The 26,351-nt window shown below is 45.9% G+C and overlaps 1 protein-coding gene across 1 annotated transcript in view; it reads right to left on the reverse strand.

Moving 5' to 3' along the window:
• The window catches only part of myo15ab (myosin XVAb), a gene marked incomplete at both ends in the record, with an annotated part of 174,892 nt that extends 167,405 nt beyond the window's left edge, over positions 1-7,487 (reverse strand). Inside the window, 4 exons of the mRNA XM_080722468.1 lie at positions 561-875; positions 1,431-3,860; positions 4,307-6,657; positions 6,941-7,487. Of these exons, the coding sequence (XP_080578594.1) occupies positions 561-875; positions 1,431-3,860; positions 4,307-6,657; positions 6,941-7,487 (5,643 nt within the window). The remainder of the gene's footprint in view (positions 1-560; positions 876-1,430; positions 3,861-4,306; positions 6,658-6,940) is intronic.
• Between the last annotated feature and the right edge of the window lie 18,864 nt (positions 7,488-26,351).

Below are 26,351 nucleotides of genomic sequence, written 5' to 3' on the forward strand. Positions count from 1 at the left end.
CACACACACACACACACACACACACACACATTCAACAACAGCCATGGTTAAATTACCTTCAGCTCTGCTTGTCTAAAACCCTAGGCTACGATTGCTCATATAGTTTCAGTAGTTAAAGGACGACTTGTACCATTATATATAATTGTTCCTCACTAATGCTCATCATATTATGGCACCCTTTTGGGGAATCCAAGCTGATATAAACTGTAGGATTTCTACTCCTGGAAAGTTAGTAGTATGCTATAATGGAAGCTGTTGCTATCCTGTTAGTGAAAATCGAAATAAAACATGAAAAAGCCTGAAGAGAATAATAAAAGCCTAACTATGATGTCACTGCGGCGGGTTTCTGAAGTGTCCATAGTCCTCCTCTGAGACACAGACAGAGTAGAAATAAATGGTACCATTTTATCATGAACACTAGTGAGGACCAATATATGTATGAAGATAGGTTGAAAATGGACGCCCTTTAAACAAAATGGAGGTACAACTAAGAACATTTCCCACTTTCCTTCCAACGCACATGATAATGAAACAATTTGTAATGAAAATGTGCCACTAACCGCTAGTAGGTTTGGTGGGAGGGGCCTATTGGGGTCAATGAGCCCCCCAGGCATGCTGAACGAAGCCCCCCGCATGGCGGGGTTCTGCATGGCCTCTGCAAGGTTCGGGTTGACAGGCTTCCGCGGATCGATGATGATGGTGCCGTCCGGCAGGGTGTAGGACGCACTCATTAGGGCGGGGTTCTGAAGTGCCAGCCTGAGGTTCGGGGAAGAAGCCTTTCTGGGGTCGATCATCATGGTCCCATCTGGGAGCTTACTGAGGGCACTCATCAGGGCGGGATTGCTCAGGGCATTGGCCAAGTCTGGCGACATAGGCTGTGAGGAGAGACAGAGAGGTCGGAACACGCAAGATGTCAAACGGAAGGAACGAACCAAGATGTATGTACCTGTAATTAGGGCCGTCACGATTATGATATTTTACATGACGATTGATTGTCACTCAAATAATTGCTATTAACGATTGAATTGTGTTTTTTGTCACCGACAGTTCCATTTTTGTTTGGCTTGTAGGCTTTGAAGTCGCACATGGCAGATGTATACAAAGAAATGACTGACATATTTGACAATGTTATACTTAAAAAATAATATTGATAGTGGATATAGCCGATCTACAAGCTGTAGATCGACTATTTCCACTATTTTTGAAATATATAAACATTTTTCAACATGGAAACGATTATGACAAAATAATTGCGATTAAGTCAAATAATTGCGATTGTTTCAAATAATTGTGATTAGATGATTATTATGTAATAATTGTGACAGGCCTACCTGTAATCAGCATTCATTTTGTCGACTAAAATACGACTAAAGCGAAATCAAAATGTGCCATCAAAATGAACACTGTCTGTAATCGGTTTCATGGGTTACCTTGTTAGGGTCTATGAAGGTTCCGTCCGGCAGCTGGTAGGAGGCCCCCCTCATCTGGGGATTCATCATGGCACTGCCCAACATGGGGGATCGGGGCGCGTAGGGGTTGCGCATGTTCATAGGGGCCTGGTAGGACGCTGTTCTGAGACCCGCGCTCTGGCCCAGCGCGCGGCCGAGCTGAGGCGAAGCGGGGGCATAAGGGTTAATCATGCCTGGGGCTCTCATTGTGCCCATGCCCTGGAGGCCCATGCGGCGGGACATGGCATCGTTGAGCTGAGGCGAAGCGGGGGCATAAGGGTTAATCATGCCTGGGGCTCTCATTGTGCCCATGCCCTGGAGGCCCATGCGGAGGGACATGGCATCGTTGAGCATCGGAGATGGCGGGGGCTGGGAAATATGACCAACGTATGGTGAGAGAGAGCCCTGATATGAAGCAACGCCTTGCAGTGCCTGGCCATACTGCATGGCTCCAGAGAGCATCGGAGAAGAAGGCATTGGGGATGGGTACCCCATCATCCCTGGGGGACTAAAGGACGCTCCTCGCAAAGCCTGGTTCTGCAGAGCCCCAGACAGCATTGGGGAGGAGGGCATCATGGGTTGATAAGGCGACTGAAAAGGGATTGGAGAACTAAAGGACGCTCCTCTCAATGCCTGGTTCTGCAAAGCTCCAGAGAGCATTGGAGATGAAGGTGCCATAGGCTGCTGATACGGCGACATTGGGGAGACAAAAGACGCATCACGAAGGGCCTGGCCATGCTGCAGAGCTCCTGACAGCATTGGGGAGGAGGGCATCATGGGTTGATAAGGCGATTGAAGAGCGATTGGAGAAGTAAAGGACGCTCCCATCAATGCCTGGTTCTGCAGAGCTCCTGATAACATTGGAGAAGACGGCATCATAGGCTGCTGATACGGCGACATTGGGGATGTGAAAGATGCATCACGAAGGGCCTGGCCATGCTGCAGAGCTCCTGACAGCATTGGGGAAGACGGCATCATAGGCTGCTGGTACGGCGACATTGGGGATGTGAAAGATGCACCACGAAGGGCCTGGTTCTGTAGAGCTCCAGACAACATTGGAGAAGACGGCATCATAGGCTGCTGATACGGAGACATTGGGGATGTGAAAGATGCACCACGAAGGGCCTGGTTCTGTAGAGCTCCGGATAGCATTGGAGAGGAAGGCATCATAGGCTGTTGATAAGGTGACATTGGGGAGGCATAGGATGCACCACGAAGGGCCTGGTTCTGTAGAGCTCCGGATAGCATTGGAGAGGAGGGCATCATAGGCTGCTGATAAGGCGACGTTGGTCTCTGGAAGGCCCCTGGCTGCTGCATGTAAGGGTCTGGTGCATAGCCGGGTGGGAGAGGCGAGGAACGAGGACTGAATGCAGGATGTTTAAGAGAGGGCTGTGGGGAGGGAGCCATCACTCTCTGCTGGACAGGAATACCGCGGGCCATGGGTCGGCCAGACTGTCGTCTCCCCAGCGGTTGTCGATGGGACATGACAGGGGAGTGGAAAGGGGAGGGGATGGAGGAGTCCACGGTGAGCACAGAAGACCGGTTGCTTCGAAAGGAGGCGTTACGGAACGGGGGCACATGATGGGTGGGCGGCGGGACCGGTCGCCCTCGGAGGCCCATGGGGGAAGGCCTCACTGTTCCTAAGGGAACGGTGCCACGGCCCATCCTCCTGGGTCTGGCCATCGGCGTGGGTTCCCTCATCATACGGGTCGAGCGGTGGGAGAAGGTAGGGGACGCCGCCCCAGGTCGAGGCCCTGCGGGGGCCATGCTTCGACGCGAGGGGGTGGGAGAGGCTCTCATACCCATCTGGGGGGAGGGAGGCTGGGACGGGCGACGAAAGGCAGGGATAGGGGACGGAGGACCGCGTGATGGACTTTGCCTCCTCATGGAGGCCCTGGGGGACCCGGGGGGACTACGTCGCATCATCATGGGCGAGGGCGACCTCCTGCCCATGGAGGAAGGGGGTCTTTGCGGTGGCATTCGGGGAGATGCCATGGGAGAGGGGGGTCCCCTCGACATTACGGAAGGGGGTCGTCGCATCATCGGGGAGGCCATTGGGGGGCCTCGCTGCATCATCGGGGAGGCCATTGGGGGTCCTCGCTGCATCATCGGGGAGGCCATTGGTGGGCCTCGCTGCATCATTGGGGAGGCCATTGGTGGGCCTCGCTGCATCATTGGGGAGGCCATTGGGGGAGCTCGCTGCATCATCGGGGAGGCCATTGGTGGGGCGTGCTGCATCATTGGGGAGGCCATCATGGCAGAACGGCGGGATGGGGTGGGAGAGGGCTGCATGCGACGTCCCATTTGGGGGGAAAGGCCGGCTTGTTGCATCATCATGGCAGTTGGGGTGGGGATCTGGGGAGCGCCATATCCCTGCTGTGACATCATCATCTGCTCTGCCATCATCTGCTGCTAGGAGGACAGAGACATAAAGGGGAAAGAATGTTAGCATGTTAAATTGTAGACTGACATTGACGTCATTTCAAATCCAACGCTCATTACTTGCGCCAGCAGAGCACGCGAGTACTGTGTTCCGGCCGACAGTACAAAGGCTGTCAGTAAAGCGAGTAAATAATATACAACTTAATTATGTTAAATGTTTGTACACTTCAATATTTTTGTCCAGAAGCCAGTACCTTACCATATTGTATATGACCTATTATACCTAAGACTGTGGATGTTAAGAATCAAATTAGAATAATAACCTGTGGTGGCATCATCTGCTGTTGTGGTGCCATCATTTGGGGTGACATCATCTGCTGTTGTGGTGCCATCATTTGTGGTGATGGAGCTCGGCTGAGCTCGCCCATCGCTTCTGCATACCCGGTTGCGTACCCCTCACTAAATTGGTCTTGCACCTGCGGCTGCTCCATCCCTTGCCCTCCCATCATTGGTTGTGACATCATCATTTGTTCCTGTTGTGCCATCATCATCTGATCTTGTTGTGCCATCATCATCTGATCTTGTTGTGCCATCATCATCTGATCTTGTTGTGCCATCATCATTTGATCCGGTTGTGCCATCATCATTTGATCCGGTTGTGCCATCATCATTTGATCCTGTTGTGCCATCATCATTTGTTCTTGGGGTGACATCATCTGCTGTGGCACTGGCGATGGAGCTGGGCTGATCTGGCCCATTGCTTCTGCAAACCCGGCTGCGTACCCTTCACCATATTGGTCTTGCACCTGCTCCATCCCTTGCCCTCCCATCATCATTTGTTCCTGCATTGATGGTATGGGTGACATTCTAGGATCCTGTTGTGCCATCATCATTTGTTCTTGGGGTGACATCATTTGTGGTACGGGTGACATTCTTGGATCCTGTTGTGACATCATCATTTGTGCTTGAGGCGACATCATTCTAGGATCTAGAGGCATCTGGTCCTCATACTGAATTTCTGACATGTTTTCAAATTCTGGTTCAGGGGGGAAGGAAGGGCCTGGGATCAGAGGCACATCCAGTCGATCCTTCCCAAAAACACTCACTTGTGGCCTAGGCACTCGCCAGGCCATGTCCCCACCCGTGGTGTCTTCTCCAAGCTCGCCCATTGCTTCTGCATACCCGGCTGCGTACCCCTCACCAAATTGGTCTTGCATCTGCGGCTGCTCCATCCCATAGGCCTGCTCGAGTCCCATGGCCTGCTGGGAGCTGAAGTCTTGGTAAGGCATCCCTGCCTCGCTGTAGTTGAGTTGGTATTCCTGTGGCATTCCCCCTTGCATTCCCATTGGGTCTGCATAGGGATCCTCATAAACTCCAGCCCCATCATAGAGACCCTGAGCCTGCATGGGGTCCATATACCCACCCATCATTTGGGGTGACATCATCTGCTGTTGTGGTACCATCATTTGTGGTGATGGAGCTCGGCTGAGCTGAGCCTGCATGGGGTCCATATACCCACCCATCATTTGGGGTGACATCATCTGCTGTTGTGGTACCATCATTTGTGGTGATGGAGCTCGGCTGAGCTGAGCCTGCATGGGGTCCATATACCCACCCATCATTTGTGGTGATGGAGCTCGGCTGAGCTGAGCCTGCATGGGGTCCATATACCCACCCATCATTTGGGGTGACATCATCTGCTGTTGTGGTGCCATCATTTGTGGTGATGGAGCTCGGCTGAGCTGGCCAATCGCTTCAGCATACCCGGCCGCGTACCCTTCACCAAATTGGTCTTGCACCTGCTGGCCGTATGGGTTGTATGGGTCTGCTGCCCCCTGCACCATCCCGTCATAGTAACCGCCGGTGGCATCATAGACTCCCTCATCCTCATAGTAACCCAGGTCCTGGAAGTCTGCGCCCATTCCTCCATCATCATAGTATCCAGGCTGAGTCTGGGCCCCGTATGCAGCCTGCTGGCCATATCCCTGGGCCCCATATGGATCTTGACCATACCCCTGAGCTCCATATGGATCCTGACCATAGTCTTGGGCCCCATATGGATCCTGGCCATACGCCTGAGCCCCATATGGATCCTGACCATATGGGTCCTGACCATAACCCTGAGCACCATATGGATCTTGACCATATCCCTGAGCACCATAAGGGTCCTGACCATAGCCCTGGGCCCCGTATGGGTCCTGACCATAGCCCTGGGCCCCATATGGATCCTGACCATAATCATCATAACCGTCATACCCTCTGGAGCTGCCTTGCCGTCTTGATCGCCGCCCACCCCAGCCTTGGCCTCCCGCTCCACTCGCCCGCATCTTTGTGGACAGGAAGCGCTTGGTCAACCAATTGGTTGTTCCTGCAACCCTGCCCAGCAACTGACTGCTGTTTCTGAAGCCATCTGCTAGGGTATCAGTAGGGTTCTTCCTAAACATCCCTTGAAAGAAGCCTTTCTTCTGTGTACCACCGCCCAAGCGCATGAGCATGTAAGTGGGCTTCTTGTACCCAGCTGCAGCTGCAGCCTTCTCCTTTTCCTCTTTTTCCTTTTTCTTCTTCTTGCTTCCTCCTTTGAACCTCATCAAGTTCTTCATGTTCTTCATTATGGACTTGCGTCGTTTCTTCAGCTTCTGCTTCTTGGCCAGTTTGTTTCTGCCAAGGCGCAGGAACAAACGAGACGTACTCTTCAGCTTCTTCCTGCTGTTCCTTTTCCTCTTGAAGCCAGAGAACTTCATGAACATCCTGGACATGTTCTTCAGTCCTCGCCTCGGGAGCGCCTTGACTGTAGGCTTAGGCGGTGGGGCTGCATCTTTCTTCTTACCTAACAAGAGCAATACGTATGTTAAACAATGTGGGTTATCAGGAAAATACAAACTCATTGGGCCTCATTCAAGAAGCGATATAAGAACAGATTCATATTATGTTTGTTCTTAACTGGCATTTTTCTTATTGTGTTAACTGGGATTTAGGGGAAAAAAGAATTGCTCATTTTAAGAGAAAACAGTCCACAATTTATAAGAGAAAATCTGTTATTATATAATTTCCTGAATGAGGCCCATTGTTTCCAAAATTGCCTTAATCGAAATAAACATTCCAAATCAAACCTTTCTTCTTCTTGTCGTCAGACTTCGATCCTTTATGGTGCTTATCTTTGGATTTGGACTTGGACTTCTTCTTGTCATCCTCGCTGTCCTCGTCCTCGTCCTCGTCTTCGTCCTCATCTTCCTCGTCTTCATCCTCGTCCTCGTCGGAGTCCCCACCCCGTTTTTTTGCCGGCTTCCCTCCTTTAGCAGGCTTACCCTTACCTTTCTTGGGTTCGTCCGAGTCCTCTTCTGAGTCCTCCTCCTCCTCTTCCTCCTCTTCCTCCTCACTCAGGTCCTCGTCTGATGGTGGCTTCGCTTTTCCTTTCTTTCCATCGTCCTTTCCCTTCTTTCCATCGTCCTTCCCTTTCCCCTTGGGCGGAGGCTCCTCCTTTCCCTTTTTGCCACCTTTCTTGTCATCTTTCTTCTCCTCTTTCGCCGGAGGAGGGGCTTTCTTGTCGTCTTTTCCTCCCTTCTTGTCATCCTTCTTGTCATCCTTTTTCTCCTCTTTCTTCGGAGGTTCGGGCTTCCCTTTCTTGGCGTCCTTCTTGGCGTCTTTTTTGCCTGGCATTGTGACAGGTGGCTAGGAGGGCACCATGCCCCCTTCTCTGGACGCGGGGTGAGGTGGGACCTTGGAACACACAAATGCAAACAGTTAATAAAGAAAACACCTCCTCTACTACCCGGCAGTGATGAACTGCAAGGAGCTCCCAAACTTCTCACTCAGGCCATGTCCCCCCAAAATAATCATATTTGAACTGGGGGACCGCCACCCCCACCACCCTGACAAGCTTTCGGAATTGTAGGCATTACATTTAACTGAACTGCAAGCTCACAACTCACAATGCTATGAGAGGCGTTGTGAGCTTGTAGATCGACCATGTTCACAATGTTTTCCTCTTTATTGTGTAATATTTGGCAGATTTGGCATTAAAAAAGTCATGAAATGTTCACTTTAGATATGCAGATACCCTGTATACATACACTTATACAGTTTGTTGGTTTGTTTACTGTTGAGTGAGAAAACAATGTTGCACATTAAGCAAATCGAAACCTGGGTGAAATGTGCCAATCTCAACAGGAAAGATCGGTACTGCATGAAAGCAGCATGTATTAGCATGCATGTCTGACCTGTAAGAGAGCCCTTGGATTAGATTTAGATGTGAATGGTTGAGTGCACGCCGGTAGTGTGGTTGTGAGGACAGGTCCACACGGCCAAAGAACTTCTACAGCTCGCAAAGCTGTCCCCCATGAAGCCTCCTGCAAAACAATTCAAAACAATTTTACATTCACTTTGTGCTATGAATTAGGGATGAGATGATATGAAAATACATGATGACTTTAAATCAAGGGTCTTCAACGTTTTCAGGCCAAGGACCCCTTAGCTGAGAGAGAGAGATGAAGCAGACCCTCTACATATTGTACTGTATAAATGTGTGATGCAGATTTTCATCGATTTCATCGATACTCATAGACTTGTTTGACAGCACTGTCATCGGTCTATGTTGGATTCATGTTAATGTGTTTTTTCATACATTTAACCACTTAGTCGTTGATACTTAAACTTTCACTGTGTACTTGTTCTGCTCTTTTTTTACCTCTACACCAAACCTATTAGCCGAAAATAGCAGATCTACAAGTTCTCACGCTGTGAGGCGTTGAGAGCTTGTAGATCTGATATTTTTGGCTAAAGTTCTCCTCGGAATAGGAATGCGAGGATTCAAGTTGTTAATTTAAAAGATTTATCCTACTATATCACACAAAGATTTGGCGGCCCCCCTGTAGTTACTCTGAGGACCCCCTAGGGGTCCCGGACCCCCTATTGAAGACGCCTGCATTACATTACATTGGAACTGATGAGTGTGCTGGTTTATATTTTTCTTTTCCAACCCAACCCAGCACCTCAACCAAGTGATGTGAGTATTCCAATAGTTTTAGCTAACATAACATAGCAACATAGGTTTTGGAAGGCATTTTTAGAAGGCATTTTTAGAATCTGTATCGATCAGCACGTTTAGGTCTGTTAAAACAGTGGTGCTCAACCTGGGAGGGTCCCAAATTATTTTGGGGGGTCCCCAGATGATTAACTTAATGTGCAACATTGTTTTCATTCTCAACAGTAAACAAACCAACATAAAGTTTAAGTGTATAGAGGGTATCTGCACGTTTCTAAAGTGACAATTTAAGGACTTTTTAATACCTCTAAAATGACAAATTAAACATTGGCCAAATTGTAAAATATTAGAGGCAGAAATTGTGAAAATAACAGATCTACATGCTCGCATGTAGATCTGTAGATCTCAACTCTTATTGCTTGTTAGTGGAGGGGGGTCCCCAGATAAAATATGATTATTTTGGGGGTCGCGGCCTGAAAAGGTTGAGAACCACTGTGTTAAAAGACACCGTTTAAAGGGTTGTTTCAACTCGTCTTTTAATTCTGCCACTGCATAACTACAGACATTGTGTACTGTCCAGAAAGTGCAATAATACTATGTATTTGGACACACTGACTTATTTATTTGTCTCAAGGGTCTAATTATCCTTCATGATTTGGGGGGATTAACAATTACCTCAAAAACAGATATACAATTAGTGAAATATAATTTATACTGTATATGCCGATAAACCATTAGGATGGCCAAATGAAACTCTTTAAAGCCCTTTTTATCAGCTGTGCGTACTTGGCTTTGTAGGGCAGTACAGTAACTTAACCTTTTTGATAAAATGTTCAGAAATAGGTTTCACACATTGCGCTCTGCTGGATATTAACTTTATGTGAGGCAATCCCGGAGGGGGAGTGGGAGCTCACAGATGGGGCTACTACTATACTCTGTGCTGTAAGGTCACTGGGTTCAAAGTAGAAGCGTTGTATTGCACAGCACACCGGTAGTGGTCCACCATAAATGAAATACTAAAAAGACAGATGAACAAAATGTTAAATACAATAATCAATAAAATACCACTTCAGGTAGCCTTCAACTCCAACTGCACACAGCCTCCGTGGTTTATGTGTAATCTCCTCACAGTAGAATTCTCAGCGTGAATTGAACTGGATGAACGGGTCCATTCGGGTTCATCTCTACAACTCTCAGAGTTTAAATGAACTAGTGTAGAACTAAAACTGAGGTCAAAGCTCCTCCGGTGAAAGAAATGATAGTTCCAGTGATACGGCTCTTCGTCATACTTAGTCACCTCGGCTTTCAGTGACCGGCACTGGAGAAGAAGAGAAACAGTGTTGATGAAGGTTGATCAACGTGGGCAAACTCACAAGTTCGCTGCTGTGTTCTCCTGGCCACAGCTCTCTTCTACAACAAAAAGTAAAGAAGCGAGAACAACAGGCAACAGAGAGGTGTGTTGCGCTGGCCGAGAGGTCGCTGGGTCACCACTCTCCTTTACGCGGTGTGTCCCTGTGACCTACTGTGTCCTCTGATGCTGCTCCACTACGACACGTTCCTTCAGTCAACACTCTGCTCTGCTAACACACTACCCTCCTCAGCTCTCACTGTGTGTCACAACTCCTGTGTGTCTGCGTGCACGTGCGTGTGTGTGTGTGTGAGTGAAGGAGTGAGTGTGAGCCTGAAGGAGAGAGAGAATGCAAGATGAGTTGAGAGTGCCTGTGCATCTCTGTGTGTGCGCGCCTGTGCTCGTGCGTGTGTGTGTGTGTGTGTGTGTGTGTGTGTGTGTGTGTGGGCTTGCACGTTTGTGTGGCCGTGTGTGGGTATGTGTGTGTGTGTGTGTGTGTGTGTAAGGGCGTGCACTGAGAGGAGTTTCTTGCGGCTGTCGTAGAAGGAGTCTTATTTGTCATCTGGCTCTACAGGTGAAACTCTAGAACCGTGGCCTGCTGAGGGGGCGGGGCATGAATAATACAACAGGGAAGTGAGAGAGGAAGAGGGCGAGAGAGAGAGACAGAGGGATAGAGGGAGAGAGAGAGACAAAGACAAAGTGGGAGAGAAGATGGGGGTGGGTGGGTGGGTGGTCGGTCGGGGGAGGGAGGGAGGGAGGGATAGCGAGTGATAGATTTCATGCAGGCGACAGAGTTACATCATCACCAAAACCCAACAAGAACATCCTAAAGTATATCGTCTCTGTCGGGTGGAAACCTCAGATGTCCCAAACTGTTACATCTCCCGATTCAAATTCAAAAGCTGCTAAAGTAGCAGATCTGCAAGCTCGAAACACGTCGCTTCACACTACCTTTCGAGCTGTGTTTCGAGCTAGCGGATCTGCTACTTTTGTGTTACGTTGTAGTACAGGGGTCTTCAACAGGGGGTCCGGGACCCCTAGGGGGTCCCCAGAGTTACTACAGGGGGTCCTCCAAATCTTTGGGTGATAGAAACTTTTTTTTCCTCCTTTTTTAGATTAACCACTTGAACCCTAGCGGCCACATTCTGAGAACTTTAGCCAAAAATAGCAGATCTACAAGCTCACAACGCCTCGCGCTGCGAGGCGTTGTGAGCTTGTAGATCGGCTATTTTCGGCTAAGAACTTTGGTGTAGAGGGGAAAAAGAGCAGACTAAATACGGAGTGAAAGGTCAAGTTTATTAAGTATTGACGGTTCAATTGGTTAAATATAGATCTGAAAACACAAATTGACATGAATCCAAAATACACTGATGATTGTGCTGTCAAACGATGAAACTATATGGAATCTATGAACAGGTTGTGGGGGTCCCTGCTTCATCTCTCTCTCAACTAAGGGGTCCTTGGCCTGAAAACGTTGAAGACCCTTGTTGTAGTATGATCAAGTAGGGCGTTGATTTACCAACAAAAAAAAAGAAAACACAACATGTTTAAAAATGGATAAGAGCTAGGTTCCTGCCCGACAGCGATATCAGAGATCTAGTCATATCAGGTGTCAGAAATGTCATCCTTATTTGGCATGCTTCAAGTTCAAGCATGTGATGTCACCTTATGTGTGTGTGCGTGCGTGCGCGCATGCGCGCGTGCGTGCATGCGTGCGTGCGTGCATGCATGCGTGCGTGTGTTGTGTAAAGTAACTCAATTTACTCAAGTACTGTATTTGCGTATGATTTGGTAGATCTGCTATTTTCAAAAGATTTCTTATACATTTGAAAATTGTGAAATGGGACATTCTGCATAATGACTACTTTCTACTTTTTTGTACTTTAAGTAGGCCTACATTTTGATACCAATACTGTTGTACTTTTAATCAAGTAAATGTTGAATTCCGGACTTTTACTCGTAAAGGAATGTTTCTACATTGCACTACATTTACTTGAGTACAGTTTTTTGAGTATGTTTTCCACCACTGGAGATAAATTGAGACCAGTCGATTCACGTACGCTACAACCCCCCACACACACGCACACGAACATGCACACGTACGGGCACGATAGAGGAAGGAGATAAAACAACTTGTAAGACATACAGTATGACATCTTCCCTAGTATCAATGACAGAGGACACGCACACACACACACACACGCACGCACGCACGCACGCACGCACGCACGCACGCACACACACACGCACACACACACACACACACACACGCACACATGCACACACACGCGCTTGCGTGCACACACACACACACACATACACATACACACACACACTCACACACACGGCTGAGAGGATCAGTAACAGGGCTGTGATTATTGGTGCCATCAACCAAATTATTCCTCTTCCAGAGTGGAGGGGTCGGGTTGCCAGATCTGTCCAGTTACATGGCACACGGTGTAGGGTTGCCAGATCCTGATCTCTTGGTAGCTGCTGTGCTGTGTAAGCCTATATCTGACGATCGTCGTCACCAAACAGCAAAGAGCAGCGCACACGTACAGTGTCTATACTGTACTGTACTGTACTGTACTGTACTGTACTGTACTGTACTGTACTGTACTGTACTGTACAGTGTCTGTACTGTACTGTACTGTACTCGTCTGGGGCTGTGTGTGTGTGTGTGTGTGTGTGTGTGTGTGTGTGTGTGTGTGTGTGTGTGTGTGTGTGTGTGTGTGCGCGCGTTCAAGGGATGTAGAGAGTGATGCAAACAACAGAAGTGTTTCCTGACCTGCAGTGGTGGTAAAAGTACTCAAATGTTTTACTTAAGTAAAAGTATCACTACTGCAATATAGAAATACTCTGTTAGGGTGCCCTCACACCAAAATACCTAGAGTGGAATCCGCCAATGCATTTCAATGAGAATGTAGTGTTTTTTGCAGAAATCCAAAAAAAGCTCAATTCTCATTGAAATGCATTGGCGGATTCCACTCTAGGTATTTTGGTGTGTGGGCACCCTTACAAGTAAAAAGTCCAGAGTAAAAGAACGTAATTGAGTAAAATTACAAAAGTATTGGCATCAAATTGTACTTAAAGTACCAATAGTAAAAGTATTAGTTATGAAGAATGTCCCGTCTAAATTGTGTAAAAGTCTTTTGAAAATAGCAGATCTACAAGCTCGACACATTTTGAGCTTGTAGATCCGAGATGTAGTGGAGTAGAAGTAAAAGTATTGGAAGTTGGAAATACTCAAGTAAAGTACAAATACCTCAGCATTGCACTTGAGTACAGGACTTGTGTAAATGTACTTAGTTACTTTACACCATAGGTGTCCTGTATCTTCCCATTGCATATCGACTGCCTTTTAAATGTCACGAAAAGACATCTAAACGTCAATGTAAAACGATCTGCTGTTAGTAGCCTGTCTATTTCCCTTCCCATAGGAAAGGAGGGTCATGCCTTGTCTTGGCATTTTGTGTTCCTGTATTGATAGAATAGTGACAGGGGATAGTCACTCAGTACTCTATGGGTATAAGTAACAGCATCTAGCTCTGCTATAATGTGGCGGCTAGCAGAGACAGCACAGTACTTTGCCTGCCTTTTAGGGCATCCCAAGTTGTTGAAACCAACAACCAGTCTCACACACACACACACACACACACACACACACACACACACACACACACACACACACACACACACACACACACACACACACACACACACACACACAGACACACACAGACACACACACACACACACACACACACACACACACGCCAGCAAGCTGCTGCTACCTAGTGGGCCAGCTTAAAACCTGCAGCAGTGGTTTTAAACAGGCTTTAAATGAGTTGGCTCAGATCCCTGCAGTGTAGGGCAGGCTATCGACAACCTGTTGGTCAAAACCGCACCCCCAGGACACAGCAAAATGAGCAAATTGCACATTTATGTATATTTTATAGTGCATCAAGTGCAACATGTTCATGTATTGATCTGATCAATTGGTTGTTCAGTGGCTCTCAAAGTGTGGTGAGGAGGGGGTCCCAGGGGGGTCCAAGGCTTGGTTAGGAACCAAATGGACACTGTAACTCTCTGAGTGTGCAGATTTAACCAATGTTGCATTGGTCATTGCACATGGCGCCACCATGCTGTCCACTCAGAGACTTTTCAGGAGCACGCACACACACACATGCATGGAGTTGCACTCGCGTGCACACGAGACACGACAATGCGTTCCACTCGATTCGAGCGCAAAGTATCTACCTGGCTACTTTGCCTAACAGTAGCTCATGAATCCAGGAATTTGCCATGAATCAAATGATCACCCCAACCCGCACATGGTTACCGGTTTCACAGGTAGCATATTTGCAGCTATATTTCATTCATGCCTTACCCCTTATCCCTGAACTCATTTTAAAATACTTCAAATAGCTGATCTACTTCGACATGCTTGTAGATCAGCTATTTGGACTATTTAAAAATGTTTTTCAAAATAGTAAAAAAAGGCAAAGAAGTTTAGGGATTGGGATCCAACAACAACACATAGGCCAATGTGAGCACTTGGCCCATCGCTCAGCCGAGAACAAGAGAACAAAAAGAGCTCTGGCAGCCATAAAATCCAAGCCCTGTACCTGGTGGGAGCTTGCTTCACTGTTTTGAAACTACTGTTGTGAAACACAAATTACATTGAGTGATGTTATGTTGTGTGTCCTCTACACAAACACGTTTCCTACAATTTGTGCACTCCTAATTGTAAATCTAAGTAAAATGAATCACAGACACATAACATTTCATTATGCTGGTCGGAGCCGCTCCATGTGCACGCGCATGCACATGACGTGCGTGTCACGTGCGCGTGACTTCATTAAAATACCGTCCCACCAGAGACAAAATCACCAAAACTGAATGGAACTAAATGGACTCTTATAGGTGTCTGTAAATCTGAGTGTACAGATTTTGTACACTCTCTCTTTGAAATTAAAAGGTTTGAGAACCTTATGTGGAACGGGGCAGCAGCAGACTTACAAGCATGTACAAGCATGTGACCTTATAGCTATTTTTGTTATTAAGTGGTTCAGAAATTATTGTGATGCTATACTACTTTAGCTGTGGGGACCCCCCCAAGGACCCCTGGGGGCTGGCGGCCCCGGACATCGGAGAACCACTGGATTAGCAGATATAATAAGCTAAGGTGTGCACTGTGCAGGACAGGTGTAATGGTGGAGGATGGGGGGTGTGTCAGTGTGTGTGTGTGTGTGTGTGTGTGTGTGTGTGTGTGTGTGTGTGTGTGGTATGTGGTGTCACAACAAAGCCTACCTTCCCTCTTGCACACCCAGCCTTTGTCTCACGTCACCGGGGCGCCGTAGTCCCGTTTCCCCGGCATCTCGACCCTCCTCTTTGGGGGGAGAGAGGAAAGTAAATTAAGAAAAAACACTCAAATCACCATTTAATAAAATGAATAACACTGACTTAACTTCACACACACACAGTAGTAGGCTAGGCTAGGTCCCCCCCACTTGTTGCGGTCCAGCTAGCTGCTGCTGATTTAGCTAAAGCGGTAGGTAGGTAGGTTGGGGTCGGGGGAGGAAAAGTGCGTGCCTGGGACTGTGGGGGATGAATATTTAACGACACCTATTCTTCGGTGGGCCGGCCGGAGGCTTGAGTTCCACGCACTCCTGGTGAGAACTGATCACCGCAGCAATTAACCCGGGCGGGAGGGAGAGTGGCGGCTCATTCACAAGCGAAGAGCAAAGCGTCGTGGTGGGTTAGGGGAGGTCTCTGAGCCTGGCTGCTGTGGGTACTGGGTAGGCTTGTGGGACGGTTGTGTCTTGTCTTTTTGGCCCATCATGGATAGTGGTAGAAGGCAGGCAGTGTTGCCAGATTTTGCAAGATATACAGTAGGCTACTAGTAAGACGCCTCAGGGCGACATGCGACTGGCCAGTGATGCATATCGGACCAGTTACCCACTCTCAACAGTGTGATCTAGGAATGCCCATATATGGGCATGTTCTGACATCACATTGTCGACTATATATGGGCATAGGGTTGCCACCCGTTCCGTATAATACGGAATCGTTCCGTATTGGACAATTAAAAGATGCGTTCCGTATTGAACCAATACGGAACGCGGTTTGTTCCGTATTTAACCAAATGCCCCATAAAGGTCTGTCACACAAACCTCAACACAGAATTTAACAATAATGAATGAAATAAAACACAGGAAAAGACAGCAAAAGGAGGGAGAGGCACAAAGGACCTTCTGTGAGGCGACTCGCACTCGCAGTCGCTGAGGCTGTGGTGCGCTCTACGCTCTGCCTATAGTGGGGTTCCATGTACATGTCATTTTTGGTTTTCATTTTAAATTTGTGTTAAAGTTTATTTTTCACTTCCAATTTGTAGATTATGATCTATAGAACAATTTTGGTTCGAGTGTCAAGACAGTAGATTGTAGACAGTAGACACTTTATAAAATAGGCTATGCTCAGGTTTAGGCTAGTGAAGCCTATTCAGCCTAAAGTAAAAATGTTCAATGTTCATAAAATAGGCTATGCTCAGGTTTAGGCTAGTGAAGCCTATTCAGCCTAAAGTAAAAATGTTCAATGTTCATTGCTAATAAAGCACTTTAAACTTTAAGTATATGACTTAATGGTTTCTTGACTACCTTCTCTTTACTGACCACCAAGTGACCCAATACAAGAGCCAGGTTCAAATCATTCATACATTGCTTTATTTCATACAAAATTAACTTATTCATATTTTAGAAACAATTGGCCACTTCAAACTGCAAAACAATATAGGTTATACCATGTTGTGTGTTATAGTTATAACTATTCTATGCATTTCATGGGTTTGGGACTGCATTTTTTCGCCGGCCGGCGGCTGTGCCACGCGCACGGAACGCATGCACCGCGTGCCCGGAAGAGGTGTTCCTTATTTCAATTTCTGAAAGGTGGCAACCCTATATGGGCATAAAATATATGGGCATAGAAGGGACATCAAGCCAGAGCATGAGGTCACAGTGCCATCAGAGCGTGATGTCACAGACTCAACCAATAGACTGTAAAAATGTGTACGGACTGACGGAAGGACTGACTGAACAGACAGACAGACAGAAAGACGGAGACAAGCTACGACATTTCTCATGGTATACTCCGACCTTTGGTTGCAATCAACCAGGTATATAAAAACAAGCCCAAAAAGAAGCGACTGAATCGGCTACATGAGCATTGGGGAGGCACATGAGATGTTTGTGAAATAATTTAACAACACACATCTTGTATGGGGTCCCTGGCCACAAAATATTGTAACCGCGGGAACAACTGCCATCCTATTACCTGCACATGTATTAACAACAGCCTATTGTGTGGGGGGTTACTCAGAGTAATGCGTCCTTATTGGCTCTCAGGTAGAGCGGGCTGTATTGTTTGTGCATTCACCCAGCATGCCTAGTTCAGTTGGCTTCCGGATCCCAAAGTGTATGGACGTTTGAGTGAGCCTTCCTCCGTTTGTGCCAGCTAGAGCTAGGGACCGCGGAATGACAGCCACAAGTGCATTACAGTTATAAAGAAAGAGCATACCTACTTCATGTTGTTATTGTCAGTTGAAAGTGCATTGTAATCCTGACGTTGTGTGACGTAAACGGAGTTTTGGAAACCCCTTGACCCTCCATGCCTCCACCATAAAAACTCCACCAGCACCATGCAGAAAGTAAGTCCACACAACAATATTTTCAGACGGGGGTCCGTGGACAAAAGCACATTAATTTGGGGTGGGCGGTTCCTCCTTGTTTGAATGGTTTAAACAACTTTAGGAAACAAGCCCAAATAAGCCAAGTAGGCCTACACGTTTTAAGAAAGAATACCCCAAAAACCCGCAACACAAATATTTACAGGAAAAACAAGCCCAGCAATGAAGCTTATAAGGGAGCAAGCAGTGAGATGAGAGGCCGCCTGTCGAGTTAAAGTGACTGTCTAAACAACAGATAAAGGCTACTACAACAGCAGAGCTCTGCTTTTCTTGTCATTTTACTCTTCAAGTAGACCTACGTAGGCTACGCAGTGTCATCATTCATCTGTCAGTGCCTGGCTGGCTGTGCATTACTGCATGTGGCCGCCAGATGGACCCAGTTCACCACACACAGCACACATCAGCACACCCGTGTATCGCTTTAATGGATCTGTGACCTACACGACCTTGCCCTTCCAAATCACATCGTCGTCGACGTCGCGCTGCCATTTATCTCGTCATAAATAAAGGCATTGCCCTACGCCTTATTATGGAGGGTAGGCTAATTATGGCGGAAGACCTCTTTATCTTTTGAGTAGGCATATATAATTGCATGGTGCATTGTGTATGTAGCTTCAAGTGCCAATTATTCTGAAGTAGCTATTTGACGACCTTGGAAGCCCACACCTTAGGACAAGCTATTAGTCCCATAGGCTGTTTTCTTCAAAGGATTAAACAACAGTGCAGTCGATTGGCCTGGATCTGATTAGACTACTAGGCTACTGTCCTCCTCCCTCCTCACACCGCAATCAATCTTTAAGCAGAGACACTGCTGTGATTCTCCAGCTGGCAGTGATGCACACAGAACCGGGTCAGTCATCCATCCCATCCCAGTGGTTCTGTGCCAACTGCCAAGGACCCCCCCCAAAAAGATTTATGTTAAAAGTAGCTGGCCGGCCCAGCCTATATAGCCCAGCCTATATCAAAAGTATTCAAAATGTTCCAAACATTTTCGATATAACTTATAGGCTTTTTTTTTAGTTTCAAAAACAGTAGGCCTATAGATACAGCTTGTGAGCTTGTACATTTATCTATACCAGAGGTCTTCAACAGGGGGTCCGGGACTCCTAGGGGTCCTCCAAATCTTTGTGTTATAGAATACTTATTTTAAAATTAACAACTTGATCCCCATCCCTATTCTGGGGAGAACTTTGGCCTAAAATAGCAGATCTACAAGCTCTCAACGCCTCTCGCTGCGAGGCGTTGAGAGCTTTTAGATCGGCTATTTTCAGCAAAGGTTTGGTGTAGAGTTAAAAAAGTACAAAGTGAAAGGTCAAGTTTAGTAAGTAACAATGATTTAAGTGGTCAAAAGTCTAAAAAAACACATTAACACGAATCTAACAGACTGATGACAGTGCTGTCAAACAAGTTTATGAATCTATAAAATCAATGAAAATCTGCATCACACATTTATACATATGCTTCATGTCTCTCTCTCAGCTAAGGGGTCCTTGGCCTGAAAACGTTGAAGACCCCTAATCTATAGTATTTTTGAATAGCAACGTGTAGGCTAAACTGAGTGATTAAGTGTTTATAGGCTACTGCCATCGCACACTATAATCACTGACTCTTTAAGCTAGTCACTGCTGCTCTGTAATTCATCAACTGGCAGCCAGAAGCGGGTCAGTCATCGCCACTCGCCACACTCGCCAGCCATCATGCTCCACAAAAGACCCTCCCCACTCACTCCCCAGCCAAGTCATGGTTCACTGTCTTCAGTCAGTCCCTCGGCCAGACGCCGTTTTTCACTGCCAAAGACCTGCACCATGTCCACGCGTGACACAGTGACAGCTCTCTGGTCCCCTGAGATGCTATCTGCCTGCCGCGAGGGAGCAGAAGCCACAATTGGTCGACGACAGCCAGCAGGTGCCTCTCCAATGGAGGGCTATCGAACCTTAACGCTGCAGCTGCATGGCTGCTGGGCTCTAGGCTCCAGTCAAATCAGACTGGACTCTCTTGTGTGTGTGTGTGTGTGTGTGTGTGTGTGTGTGTGTGTGTGTGTGTGTGTGTGTGTGTGTGTGTGTGTGTGTGTGTGTGTGTGTGTGTGTGTGTGTGTGTGTGTGTGTGTGCGCGTGTGCGTGCGCGTGCGTGCGTGCCTCGCGCGTGCTAGAGAGAGAGAGACAGTAGAGTGGGCATGAGTGGGTGTTAACTCATTCTGTGCCGATCCCGAACTAGTTCGGCTTTATTTCAATCCAATACAATTTTTTTTTTATGAATTCACTTACCCCGAGCTGCTTGTAGAGTCGTGGGTGGTCCTGGCTCACTAGCCGCTAGCCAGCTAGCCGTTCTACTCTGTCCGACGATATATTCCATTAAAAATGGTTTAAAATACATTTTTGAGCTCCCCAATGTTCACCCAATGTTCGGCGCCGCTTCCGATGAGTACACGAGTGTGCCGATCCCGAAGTAGTCCGGCTTTTTTTAATTAAATGAATAAAATGATAAGAGGCCTTCTGAAGCCTGGCCTGATTTTTCTAGCTACTAGCCGAAAGCTAGCAACCTCCCGGCCGGCCGTAATTTGCGAACGAAATCGCCAATCTCCGCCTAATCCAATGAAAGACCACATCTTTGAAGGCTTATATCTCTGGATTGTGTCTTTAGGGAAGCGGCGCGAGGTTTATTTACGGCGAAATCGCCCAAAAATGATCTTTTAGATGACAAAATGGGAATAGCCATTCTGTTAGCATTATCATCCGGGACATTTCCATGACGTGCATGAACGTGAGCACGTGAGGTCCTGGAAGGTGAGGTCCTGGAAGCTAAAGCGCTCGCCTATGAGAGATACCCTGGCATTCCTTGGCCCCTAGAGGGCGCTGGCACAGAATGAGTTAAATTGTCTATTTATTCAAAAAATTTGAAAAAGATGAACATTTTGTTAAAGGGATAGTTCACCTTCCAATATTTTTTTCCTCCCCCTTCTATTGGTTAGCTATCAACCCATGGAGACATATTTTCCATGAAATAATTGAGTTAATTAAGTCTGATAATGATGAACCATGCATGTTAACATCATGTATGGGGCTACTTTACATGGTTTTACATTATTTTATTTTATGTTTGTATGTACAGTAGGCATATGTATGTATGTATGCATGTATGTACATGTACTAAACCAATTTTACATCGAGGTACCCACTCTTCTTGTGCGTGTGTGCATGTGTGTGTGCCTGCATGCATGTGTGCATGCAGTGCACGTAATAGAAAGTGTTTGGAGTAAGCCTGCTTTTATACCTTTTATATTAGCACACGAAGTAGCCTAATTAAAATCATCTCCACCTTTACAAGCTGGATCATTAAACGGAACATTAACCCATTTAGGCCTGAACACATTATGACGCAATATTTTATGCTTTAAATATAAAAAAAATAGCAGATATACAAGCTCACAGCGCGGCACCGAGTGCCGCGCTGCGAGCTTGTAGATCTGCTATTTCTGAAAAATCGTGATAATTTGAATTTTTACCCGATTCTATAAGTGTCTTTTGAATCCTTCTTAAGATTTTTGGAAAAAAAACCTATGTTTCTATGTCAGCGATCTGGCCAGCCATTGTTTGAGTTGAGTTACGTTCGCTTTGAAAATACATATATTCAAAGATTTGCACACATTTTCACGACTTTTTCAAAAATAGCAGATCTACAAGCTCGCAGCGCGGCACCGTATATCTGCTATTTTTCACTGGCTAAAGCATTCAATAATTCTACGCCTAAATGGGTTAATGCACATTACTAATTACAATCATATAATAGGCTATACGGTATTGTGAAATGAATGGGCCATTCTGCATAATGATGAGTACTTAGGTTTCATTGTTATGCCAATACCTTTGTACTTTCACTCGAGTAAAGATTTTAATACAGGACTTTTAATGGTAACAGAGCAGGGATGGGACGATACGTGATATTATCGTTTATCGTGTATCGTGGAGATTTAATTTATCGTGATATCGTCCTCAGTCATGCACTGGGATCAATTCACCATTTATTTGCCGAGCTGCATATCCAGTACCCTCTGTAATTGGTAAAAGGTACTTATAATATACATACTTGAAACAGTCTTTTTTTCACTCTCTACCAAATGTCTTTGCCAAAAAAAAGCCGATCTACAAGCTCACAACGCGTCGCATTGCGACGCATTGTGAGCTTGTAGATCGGCAATTTTTTGGCAATTGTTCTGCCCCAGGATAATGGATGTTGATTATCGCGATAATATCGTAAATCGTAATTTCTTTTGTCACAATAATTGTGATATGAAATTTTCATATCGTCCCATCCCTATAACAGAGCGGAGCCCACTTCTGCATTGTGGTAATGCTACTTTTACTTGTGTAAAGTAAAGAGTATTTCTTACACCACACGTGTGTGTGTGTGTGGGGGGGGGGGGGGGGGGGGGAGATTTACAGGACAGTGAAGACTAGTGGAAAGATGATATTTGCTCTAGAGTAATCTAAGTCAGTCTTGTCTGTCTGTCCATAATTCTAATCTGGCATACTAAAAGGATGACCAGCGTCATCATATCTATCATGCACGCTCACAGACAGCAGGCCAAGCCAAGGACCTCCATTCCTGAATATTATTTTTCATAACTGTCAACAACAACTAGATGTCGCGTTTATATCTATGATGGCAGAGCAACAATCCCTCCCGGCTATGGATTCACACTGGTCAATAATAGCAGACACATGCTTGGGCACAGACGGACCCCCCCCCCCCCCCCCCCTCCAAACTGAAATCATTACAGCAAAGTAGAGCAGAGGAAGTTTTGACATTTATGATCGTCCACCGTGTTTTACACAGCAGTGGTTCTCAAACTTTTTCGTGCTAAGGACGCCCAAATTGATATGTATTTATTTGGCCTAGGGCTGTCACAATTATTACATAATCGTCTAATCGTGATTATTTGACATTATCGCAATTATTTTGTCATAATCGTCATAATCGTGAATGTTGAAAAATGTCAGAAATAGTGGAAATAGCAGATCTACAAGCTCACAACGCGTCGCATCGCGGCGCGTTGTGAGCTTGTAGATCGTCTATTTCCACTATCAATGTTATTTTTTAAGTAGTAAGTCATCAAATATGTCAGTAATGTATTTGTGTGTTTAGGTTATGTATCATATCGGCCATATGCAACTTCAAAGCCTAAAAGCCAAACGGAAATGTAATTATCAACGACAAAAACACAATTAAATCGTTAATCGCCAATCATTTGAATGACAATTAATCGTCATGTAAAATGTCATATCGTGACAGCCCTAATTTGGCCACAGACCACCATCTGAAAGGGCTTTGTGCCAGGGACCACCAGAAGCAAAGATTCAAGTACCAAAAAGAAAAATGCTTTAAAAATATAAGATTTTCTAATAATGTCAAGATTGTTCAAAAATAGCAAATCTACATGCTCATAGCACGTCGCAAAGTGACATGCTAAATGGGCTTGTATATCTGCTTGAATAGCCAAAATATAAAAGTGATTAAAATGATTGTGATCCTGTATTAACACATTTACCTGGGGTCCCCAGACCCCACTTTGAGAACCAGTGTTTTACGGCAGTGGTTCTCAACCCTCTCTGGACCATATCATCATTTAAATCTTAAGTGTTTTGCCAATTATTATTTGGGCTCAAATGCAATACCAAAACACAATACCGGTAAGTTAAAATATGGAGAGGAGAAGTTTCTGCCTGACGCCAACGATATAACAGATAATTGATGCTTGTTGCAGTAACATGTCTGCCTCTGTTCTTGCAGCAACACACAGGGAGAAACAGGTCCACTTACTGTAGACGTTATATATCTGCCACCAAGACACTGTGTTTAATTATGTGTAGCCTGCCAGAGCCAGGTGGCGCGTCACTAGAGGACAAAGTGACATCCATGAGTGATAAGGAGTATTTCTAATCAGGCAGATAGCAAAGCCGTCAATCTCTGGGCCCTCACAGGCCCTTCACCGCTTAACGACTTTAGACCCTACACTCCATTGACCGAAGGGAGTCCCCCAGGAGTCTATGCTAGGCCCACTCCTTTTTTCCCCCGTTCGCCCGAAAATGCCTGATCTACAAGCTCACACAAGCGTTGAAATGCAACATGCTGTGAGTTTGTAGATTGGCCGAATGTTCACCCCTAATAGATACGCCAGGGTGTATGTGGCTAAAGTGTGTGAAGGGAAATGTTTTGTTTTTTGAATGATTGAATACTCAAAAATAGAAATACTCAATTCAACAACATAGTGTGTTCATCAGAAAAAGTACACAAAAATACATGTCACCAACAAATGCAAACACTATGTACTGTATAGGTAGAAAAGAGAAAGGGAAAAATGGCGACTGTGAATGACACCTCCTTTCGATGGGAATTTACACCTCCCCTTGGCTTGTGGTCTCCTGACCATTTTTAAAGAGACCAGTGTTACTGTGTTACACATCCTTTAATTAATGGATGGTGTCAGGGCATTCCACATTTTGGTGGCAGAGCAGTAGAATGAGACTTTTATCATGTTTCTTCTAAATGGTACCAGATCATGGTCGATCCCTCTATAGTGTTGTGGCTGTCACTCACTTTGGAGAAGTAGTTAGACAGGTATGAGGGTATTGTTTCAAAATTGGCCTGAAATAAATCTGGAGACCACAAGTGGAGGTACATGTGATTTCCCATCTCTTTTGTACCTAGAAGTGTTTGTATTTGTTGATGACATGTATTATTGTCTTAATTTATTTACGCTTATGTGTTGATGAATTGAATACATATTTGTAGGACCACAATGGAAACAAGAACCCCAAGATCTCTTTTTGTGATATCCTTTTAGCCTTTAATGTCTTACTGTACCATGTGCTGTTTACATTTCGGACTAATAAAGTATTCAATCAATCAATCAATACGTGTGTCAAATCAGCTGGCCTGCACCCAATGAGCCTGCGTGTTCCCACACATAGTATTAATATGGCCTTTGTGATAGAAATAGTCCAGAGCTTGCTAGACGGTTGGAACATTTGTGTTTGTTTGTTTATAATGTCACACCATTCTCCCTGCTCGAGCAGTGATCATCAGGAAACCCAGCTGCACTTGAGCTCACCTCTGTGCTTTTGTTGCAAACTCCCTTTGGATCGCTGTGCTTTAACTAAGGCGCTTGCTTGGCTTTATTTAGTTTTGTACTTGTTCTTGTACATCGCTCTGTGGAATGTGCCGTGGGATCCTTGATGCCAGGTGTATATTGTGTCGTGTTGAAGTGTGATGTGATTCACAGCTATATTATTCCCCTTCTAGTCCACATCCAACAGGAAGAGCAGAGCACAAGCCAGTTGGGGGTGTCTGTTCCAAGTATCCTAAGGGGGATGCTAACGAATAAGGATAAAACTAACACAAATTCTGCTATTTGTCCACCCATTTGAAATGGTAAACGACCTGTCTTTCTATTTTACTCAAGGCACTTTCTTTCTTTCTTTCTTTGCTTATTTCCGGGACAGTGCACATTAATGAACATTCAATCGAAACGTGATTTAATGTACATTTCCATTGGTGGTCACATGTAAAAATACACCACACTGGTCTCAGTAGCCGGGTGACATGTCTTACATTTTGTCCTATTTGAAACGGATAGCAGATAACAGGTACTTAAAGTACATGCCCATTTCTCAGTGTACTATTATGGAACAAACCTACTGTAACACACACACACACACACACACACACACACACACACACACACACACACACACACACACACACACACACACACACAACCTAAGCCTGTTGCCAACTGATTACTTACTGCTCTTTATGCCGGCTGGCATGTAGGGCAGCAACAAAGCATCTCCACTCCTGTTGGTTTTGGGCCAGTCAGTGTCTTCATAGAGCCCCAGTTGTGACGCAGGGTCTTCAGCTCTACCTCCACTGTCCTACGTCAGGTGTTCTTGGGTCGGCCTCTCTTACGTTTGCCGTCTGGTGTCCAGTGAAGTGCGGTTTGGGTGACGTTGCCCTGCTCACTACGGATCACATGCCCAATCCATTTCCACCGCCTTCTCATGAGGATGGTAGTCATGTTGTCCTGTTTACACAGGCTAAGAAGGTGTTGATTGGAGATGGTTTTGGGCCAGAATATTTGTTGTGCTTTCCATAGGCTTTTGGTGTGGAACGTTGACAGTTTGTGAAGATCATTTTCTGTTGTTCTTCAACATTCAGAACCATATAACAGGGTAGACAGGACGCAGTCTCAGCTTGGTGTTGGTGCTGTACTGGGCCGACTTCCAGACGACGTCTGCTTGTGATGTCACTGTCTGCACCTCCATCATGACTGACAACACTGCCTAGGTGAAATGATCTGTTGTGGCCGTGGGTAGGTTTATTCCGTCTATTTTTATTAGTATACTGATGCACATATATTATGTTTCAGGTCTACCTTTAGGACATATATGA

This window comes from Nannobrachium achirus (genome assembly GCF_963921795.1).
Source record: "Nannobrachium achirus genome assembly, chromosome: 3".
NCBI lineage: Eukaryota > Metazoa > Chordata > Actinopteri > Myctophiformes > Myctophidae > Nannobrachium > Nannobrachium achirus.